Source organism: Heterodontus francisci, chromosome 25, assembly GCF_036365525.1.
Source record: "Heterodontus francisci isolate sHetFra1 chromosome 25, sHetFra1.hap1, whole genome shotgun sequence".
NCBI classification, from domain to species: domain Eukaryota; kingdom Metazoa; phylum Chordata; class Chondrichthyes; order Heterodontiformes; family Heterodontidae; genus Heterodontus; species Heterodontus francisci.
In genome coordinates this window covers 58,938,266-58,946,686 of record NC_090395.1, presented here as the reverse complement: position 1 = coordinate 58,946,686, position 8,421 = coordinate 58,938,266, and the positions used below count along the sequence as shown (strand labels likewise).

The following is an 8,421-nucleotide window of genomic DNA, read 5'->3' as shown; positions in this document are numbered from 1 at the left end:
CCCATTCTGTTCCTATGTGCTCCTGAAGTCACACACATAAGCTGTAAATTCTAATATACCAATGAAAATAAAGTTAATTTACTGATAAAAGGTATCATATTCATTTATTCTGTAAACAAATGTGCAATATTTATTCACAAAACCTTCACAACTCCATTCAAGTCAATACTGTGGAGCCACAGCTACAACTACTGCAGCCTCTCGGGAAGTTTGAAAAAGAATATTCATTAATTGCCTCGCCAGTTACGTTAACTCATTGAATATTGGATAATTTAATTTATCTTCCATTTCAAATATAAAATATATTCTTCAAAAGTAAAACAGATAATTGACTAGAAGTGTGTAAATGTACTATTGTCCCAGTTCAGTCTTTTTCAAGGTTGAAGATACTGATAATAGTCTAAAAACACACAAAAAAATTTAAACGGCCAATTAGTGTTGTATGAGAACAATGATGAGGAGTTAAATGGACCAAATTCTGATGACTGAGCACGTATTTGATAGAGTCAGGAGACCAAATACTTCAAAAAGGCCACATACATGAAAGATATTCAAACGCATTGAAAGAGTTCAGAGAATTAAACACATTGACTTTTTTAGGCTTGACCCTCCTCTGAATGATAAATGTTTTAAGCAAAATAGTCATGGTTCATTTTTAACATGTATTAAAAGTGAATTAGGTATGATGAAGTAATGTTATACACCTGTTTGTGCCTACGTCTAACTATTTACAAATTTGTTAAATTCTGGAGATTTTGTTCCATGTTTAAAATAAAGCGCTTTTGCGTCTCTGATCAGTCATCCAGCTGCCTGGATTCACATCCATCTGCAGCATCTTCATCACCCACTTGTCTTTCCGTGCTCCATCAATAAACTCATCCAAGGACAGGTGACCTGCAAAAAGGAAGAGCACCAATGAAGCTGGCAATAATACAAGATAACTCAAAACACTCCTACATGTTAAATTGGAAGGTGATATTAATGTGTGGGTTATGGGTTGTCACACTTATCTATCTGTAACATATTAATTTTTCTACACATGCGCACCCCTTATTTGCGCATCATTATTCTTTCATACCTATAGTTGGCACCTTAATAGGATTTCCCTGCTTTCTGTCAAGCAGTCACACTGCTGTCTACCACTACATTTCTATCACTAGATAGAGCTTCAAAAGCTTCAGTTCCACTGATTACTGGAAATTTTTAGTAACCCTGTCATCTTAGTTTATCTTAAGGTAAGTCAGTTTTAACATTTATTTATTCTTTACCCTAATATTATTTTTTCCTTATTTTTAGGTTTTGTCACATTTCAACCTCCTTCTCTCTCTAAAATTTAAAATACAGTTCACTTCCTACCTCCTTTGCCCAGCCTCCTCTTCACCCACTCAAGGTACCACTCTTCCATATTTATATTCTTAATTCTGTAACATTTTTAAGATATATGGGTTCCAGACCATTCTCACTTCCCCAAACCCCTGCCCCACCCCTCCACCTCCCAATTCTTCATCACCGACTGCTGCCTCCAGGCTCTCTCTAGCCTCTATTTTGCCTCCGGATAAGATACATCCATGCTTTGCCATCTTTGGAATGCCATTCAAAATGTTTAATTGCCTTGTTTTAGCATGCTCCCAAGTTTTGTTCATCCACAGATCAGGCCTCTTGGCTGCTGTTCTCCCACCCTCCCACATATGCCCCCTCCCCACCCATATCTCTGATTACCATCTCCCTGGAGATCCCAAGTTTGGCCTCCAGGTCCCTCCCTTGCACCCTGCCCAACTTTCCCCAGACTTCTCCCCATTTTTCTTCTGTTCCTCCACAGTTTTTATTCACCCACTTTGCCAAATCTTCTGGGACAAGAGAACCATTTGGTCATTTGGGCCATTTACACCTCCCCCGCCAACTACCTTTTGGGAAATGCCATGTTGGGTCTTCAGGGCTTTCTCCGGTGCCTGCTCGGCATCTCTTCGACTATTTTTCCATATATAGCCATTTAATTTTACCCTTTGTGATATTTATAAATATTCATTTGATTACTATTTTTAAGATTTACAATCATGAGTATATATATTACTGAAGCATCTTTTAAAGCTAAATTTTAAACTTTTTAATTCAAAATGTTTTATATTTTATCTCCAATTATCATTGATTTCAAAATATTTATTCATCATTTATTGCAAGGGGAAATGAGTATAAAAGTAGGGAAGTTTTACTGCAGCTGTACAGGACCTTGGTGAGACCACATCTGGAGTACTGTGTACAGTTTTTGTCTCCTTATTTGCAATAGAAATGCAATAAAAGCGGTTCAGAGAAGGTTCACTTGACTCATTCCAGGGATGAAGGGCTTATCTTATGAAGAAAGGTTGAATAGATGAGGCCTATACCCATTTGAGTTTCGAAGAATGAGAGGTGATCTTTTTGAAACATGTAAGATCCTGAGGGGACTTGATAGAGTGGATGTTTTCTCTTGTGGGGGAGACTAGAACTAGGGGACACAGATTAAGAATAAGAGATCTCCCTTTTAAGACGGAAATGAGGAGAATTTTTTTCTGTCTGAGGGTCATTAGTCTGTGGAATTCTCTTCCCCAGAAAGCAGTGGAGGCTGCGTCATTGGATTTATTCAAGGCTGAGTTAGATAGATTTTTAATAGACCAGGGAGTCAAGGGTTTTGGGGGGCAGACAGGAAAGTGGAGTTGAGACCATAACCAGATCAGCCATAATCTTATCAACGGTGGAGCAGACTCGAAGGGCCGAATGGACTAATCTTGCTCCTAAATCCTATGTTCCTATGTTTAGCATTTCACATTTACATTTTCACTTCATAAATATTTGTATAGTTATAAATTTATTATTTATATCCTTTTATGGTGTTCTCATTGTCTGTAGGCCAGTGTTTTGGAGATTGTCAAGCAAGAAGGCATTGTTATTCATGAATATAGCATGATGCCATCAGATGGGACACTATGCTCTGAACAGCAGCACCATCAACTATATGGCTGTACCTACTGTAGATGCTGACTCACTGTGGGCTACGCCACATGAGATTTGACTCATTTCTTCTGATTACTATTAGATTAGAGTCAACAATGGGAAAATTAATCTAGATGTAACATCTAGCATCTGCTGTACAATTCCACTACAGCAATCCCAGCCAACTGCATAAAATTGAACCTTCTTCATTAATAACTACTAATATTGCTTATTAACTATTTTCTATTAATATTGTTTACTAATATCCTTTGGTTATTGAAGGGTGCCAATGAATACTAGAGGACTGTGGTTGTCAATATCTACTTGGCATTGAAAGCATTGAGAAAATGATTCGATCTGTGTGTGTTATGAAAAAACGCTTGCATTTATCTAGCATTGTAACATAGAAAAACACCCTGAGATACTTTGCAGAGACATAAAGAGAAAAGATGCTGAACCAAAGGAGAACTTAGAAATGGTGATCAAAAGCTTGGTCAGAGAAATGGATAGTAAAGGGAAACTTAAAGGAGGAAAGAGACATGGAAAAATAGATAGGTTTAGGAAGGGAATTCCAAGCATGGCACCCAGGCGGCTCAAGGCATGACTCCAAGAGTAGGAGGAAGAGACAGGGATGTGCGACAGGTCTGAGTCAGAGGAATGGAAAATTGGATGGGGGGAGGTTACAGAGACAGAACGGGGTGAGACAATGAAAGCTTGTAAACAGAAGGATGAGAATTTTAAATTTAAGGCAATGGTAGACGAGGAGCCAATGTGGGTCAGTGAAAGGCGTGGGAGCAATGGGAAAGTGCAACTTATTGTGGGATAGGATAGGAACTGCAGAATTTTAGATGAGCTGAACTTTATAGCAGGCAGAGGATGGTAAACCAGCCAGGAAAGCCTTTTAATAAAAGCATAAAGTAGGGTTTTCACGACAGGCGGCCCAAGGTTGGTGGAGGTGGATGATAGTGGGGAGGTGGACAATGTTAGGAGAGTGGAAGTGGGTGCTCTTTGTGACAGAGAGATATGGAATCTGACACTCAGCTCTGGTGGAACAGAATGCCAAGGTTGGGAACACAAACAATTTCACCTTGTCCAAAACAGTAGAACCGAGCAACACAGTCTGTGCTTGAAGAGAGAGGAATTCAAGACTAATCTGTTGAATTAGAGTGAGCAAGTGGTCAATCTATGGAACAGACTCCCATGGAACCATTGGAAGCAGTATTGATTCATTCAAATGCAAATTATACAGTTTTATCTCAGAAAATAACATTTTGGGATATGGTCTATGAATCATTTCAAACAAGAAGTTGAAAATGTAGCATGCTTGGGAGGAAAAAGTTGACTTCAGACTGATAGTTCTCAAAGCTCCCTACCACTGCGGCTGTTCTCATATAATTTCTGAGTCCATTGTGGATGAATTGATAAATATTGATTGTTATGAGTTGTCAACAACTCCATTATCATTGTATCATGTGACTACCAGGATAATAGAAGCCAAAATAAAAGTAGGGAACATGTTAGAATCTTTTATTAAGGATGTGGCAACAGGGCACTTGGAAATTACAAAATGATAAAGCAGAGTCAACATGATTTTATGAAAGGGAAATTGTGTTTGACAAACCTATTAGAATTTCTTGAGGGTGTAAGTAGGAAGGTAGGTAATAGGAAAGCAGTGGATGTAGTATATTTGGGTTTTCAGAAGGCATTCAGTAAGATGCCACACAATAGGCTGTCACCCAGATTAGGGCTGATAGGGTTGGGGGGGGGGGGTGGTGGATGGGGTGATATATTGGCAAGCATTGAGGATTGGTTAATTGATAGAAAACAGAGAGTCGGAATAAATAAGCCATTTTCAGGATGGAAGGATGGAACCAATGGATTTCTGCAAGTATCAGTGCTTGGGTCTCAGTTATTTACAATCTATATCAATGAGTTTGATGAGGAGACAGAGTATAATACATCCAAGTTTGCTGGCGATACAAAGCTAGGTGGAAAAGCAACTTGCGAGAGGACATAAGGAGGCTGCAAATGAGACAAGAAGGTGGCAGATGGAATCTCATGTGGGGGAATTGTGAAATTATTCACTTTTGTAGGAAGAATGGAAAAGAATACTTTTTAAATGATGAGAGACTAGTAAATATTGGTGTGCAGAGGGATTTGGGTGTCCTTGTACACAAATGACAGAAAGTTAACATGCAGGTACAGCAAGTGATTAAGAAAACAATGGCATGTAATTCTTTATTGCAAGAAGTTTGGAATATAAAAGTAAGGAATTCTTGCTGAAATTATATTGTGCTTTGGTGAGTTCATACCTGGAGTACTATATACAGTTTTGGTCTCTTTATTGAAGGAAAGATATATTTGCCTTAGAGGAGGTGCAACAAAGTTTCACTAGCTTAATTCCTGGCTTGATAGTGCTGTCCTATGAGGAGAGATCAAATAGAATGATCTATATTCTATGGAATTTAGAAGAATGAGAGGTGATCTCATTAAAATGTATAAACTTCTTAGATGGCGTGACAGGGTAGGTGCCAAAAGGTTGTTTCCCCTGGCTGGAGAGTTGAAGACAAAAGGTCATAGTCTCAGAATAAGGGTCGGCTATTTAGGACTGAGATGAGGAGAAATGTCTTCATTCAGACGATAGGGAATCATTGGAATTATGTGGATGCTAAGGGAATGAGTATATTCAAGACTGAGATTGCTAGATTTTTAGGCGTTAATTTCAAGGGGTTGGAAAATGGAGCTGATGTAGTTCAATTATGATCTTATTGAATGGTGGAGCAGGCTCCAGGGGCTGTATGGTGCACTCCTGCTCCTAGTAATGATGTTCTTCTGGACCTTGGTCTGATTCAGCCTGAGACCGTGACCAGGGAGGAGCTGAAGTCAGTGATGGAAACCTGGCAAATTTTATACTTACCATCTCCATTTTCGTCCACTAACTGAAATATTCTCTCTACAACTTCTTCTGGAGTCAAGAGTGGAGCCCCGTCTTCCGATTCTTGATGGCAAGCCTTCTTTAACCTGTAAATAGACTGCATAACAGGAAGTGTCAGAATCCAAGTATCAGGAAAGTATCAGATTCAGATAAAGAGCTAAAGTAGTGACAGACCTCCACAATCTCCAGCAGCTCAGTTTTGTCGATGCATCCGTTTCCATCTTTATCATAAACTTTGAAAGTCCATTTCAGTTTGTGCTCCAGATTGCCTCTTAGAACCAGATTGAGTGCCGCAACATATTCCAAAAAATCGATGGTGTTGTCCTGGAAGAAACACAAATCGGTGCCCTTTACAGACTGAATTAAATATAATCTAGTCCTGCGATAGTTTTACAACGTGCTCAGTTGCATATACTGCACCCTTGACAGCTGACTGAACATAACAAGTACCAAATATTTCCCACAGGGAAACAGAATGGAATACAGGTTAACACGATCGGAGGAACTCTTGTTGCATTCGTCTATAACCCAATAGGCGATTTGTTTCTTTTGACATTAACTGAAATTTAAATAGATTCTAAATTTACATTCCCTTCTTGTAGATTTCTGATTATTGACTTTTCTTATTACAATATTCGCTTTATAGAAAAGCACATATTGATTTCTTATGTTAAATGCAGTTTGAAGTGAGCATTACATCCAGAAACTATGAGAAACCGATTTAATAATCCACCTTCATATTCGCAGAAGTGAGCGAATGACCACAAAAAGACAGGGTTGTGCTTTTTACGATTAATAGTGCCCTCTCAATATTCTGGAGATTTTTTTTCCTCCTTTCCCTGACCCCCCCCCCCCCCCCCCCCCCCCCACCTCCTCCGCTCCCGGCCCCCAGTGCCCCCAAACTCCCCCTTCCAGCAGATTCAGCTGTGTCAATGACAAGATTGGTTTGGGAAGGAAAATCCCTGGGCCCATTAATCGCTCCAATCCCTTTCGCCTTCACATTAGTTTCAGCAAGCCATAGGCCGGAACGGACACGAAGGGCCGAATGGAATCCTTCTGTGCTACAATGATTCTATGAACAAACGGAGAAGCCTTCGGTTTAATGTCCCGCCGTAGGGCAGGTTTGAAACGGTGTCTTTCCCATTAATCAAATATTTCATTATTTCCAATTGGGTCTAAGAGGCTTCGGGCAAAACAAAAGCAGACTCGCACTCACCCCATTCTTATCAAATGCCCGAAACATGTTCTCTATGTATTCAGCTGCTTCTTCATTGTCTAAAACTCCAAAAAAGCGCTTAAATTCGTGAAAGAAAAGGGTTCCGCTGGGGCATTCAGTCACGAACTTCTTGTACAAGTCTTGCAGCTCAGCAACACCGATTTCCCCTTTATTTTCACCACTCGTTGTCTGCCCCATAGCTGCGAGACTTGGAAACTCTGCCAAAGACCTCAGCAGAAATGATCAGTCTTCCAGGACGAGAAACCTCAGACCCCGGTCACCTTAACAGGGAGTGAGGAATCTTCTCAAACTCAGAACTTCTGTCCTCGATCAACCCTCAACTTAACAGAGACTGGTTTATCTTCTGAAGTTAAGCTGTGTTCGATAGCCTTCCTGATTATCCTCCGAAAGGTCTTTCAAAACCAGGCCTTGTCTCTTCGATCTTCTCAACACTGCTCTTTCTGAGACCCGGTGTTCTATCCCTGGGCAATCTCCTTTCAATGATGACAGTTGGGTTTTCTTCTCCACGGTCACTTCAACCCTCAGAAGATGGACTTGACCAGTCTTTCCTAGCCCAGAATCTCGATCAAACACCAACACCAACTGATTGGTCTTCGGGAGACACCTCCCGAGCAAACGCGACTCTACCCTACAAACCCTTGCCACTTCTCCAGTGTTGTGCTATTATTAGAGACAGAAGCTATTTTTCCTCATTAATACGAGATTTCAGATCGAGCTTCAAGCAGGGCAATACCTACTTAAAGAGCGCTAAGTTTATTATGAGCTTTCCAATGAGCACTCTCTTGATATTTTGTGACCTTCATTCGCCTTAGAGCCCAAAACGGGGCCAGCCCACAGATTTACTGAGTCTTGTTCACGTAGTCGCTAATTGCTGGAGAGAGTTAAGGTCCAAATAAACGGGAAAATAGAAAAGATTTCTATGAGATTTCTCCCATTGCACTAATTCTTTTAATAATGGAAATAAAGAATTGGACAGCCCCAGATTGTTTATCTCGATTATTAAAAGTGAAATTCTGCAGTGTAGTCTTATCAAAGGAAGGTTATATGTTTCAATTGTTAGACCTGCTGATGATATAAAGTCACTTTCTGGCTAAAATGAGTGCAAAATCCTTAGTTATACGTATGGGGCAATACCAGGGTACAGTGCAGAGATGGTGCTGTTTGAATAACTGAAATACCATCACAAGAACTGTAATCATTTCAGAAGAAATGTTAATCGCAAAAAATCGAGCTATGGAGTGTATAGAAAAATGATAGAGTAAAGTTGAATACATTTTTGTTA

General features: G+C 39.8%; 1 protein-coding gene across 1 annotated transcript; it reads right to left on the bottom strand.

Annotated features, from left to right (window-relative positions):
* Positions 1 to 766: 766 nt before the first annotated feature.
* guca1b (guanylate cyclase activator 1B) lies at positions 767 to 7,316 on the bottom strand. The gene is made up of 4 exons (XM_068057273.1): positions 7,119 to 7,316; positions 6,077 to 6,226; positions 5,885 to 5,999; positions 767 to 894 (listed from the first exon to the last, which is right to left on the bottom strand). The coding sequence occupies exons 1-4, from the start codon at positions 7,314 to 7,316 to the stop codon at positions 767 to 769; spliced, it is 591 nt and encodes a 196-aa protein (XP_067913374.1).
* Between the last annotated feature and the right edge of the window lie 1,105 nt (positions 7,317 to 8,421).

Bases quoted from the DNA above. Each gene is read 5' to 3' on its own strand.
- guca1b (XM_068057273.1), bottom strand. From the start codon at position 7,316: ATGGGGCAGACAACGAGTGGTGAAAATAAAGGGGAAATCGGTGTTGCT. The intron at 6,227-7,118 runs GTGAGTGCGAGT...TGTTTCTTCCAG, and splicing joins GGGCATTTGATAAGAATGGG to GACAACACCATCGATTTTTT. The intron at 895-5,884 runs GTAAGTATAAAA...TCCTTTTTGCAG, and splicing joins AGTGGACGAAAATGGAGATG to GTCACCTGTCCTTGGATGAG.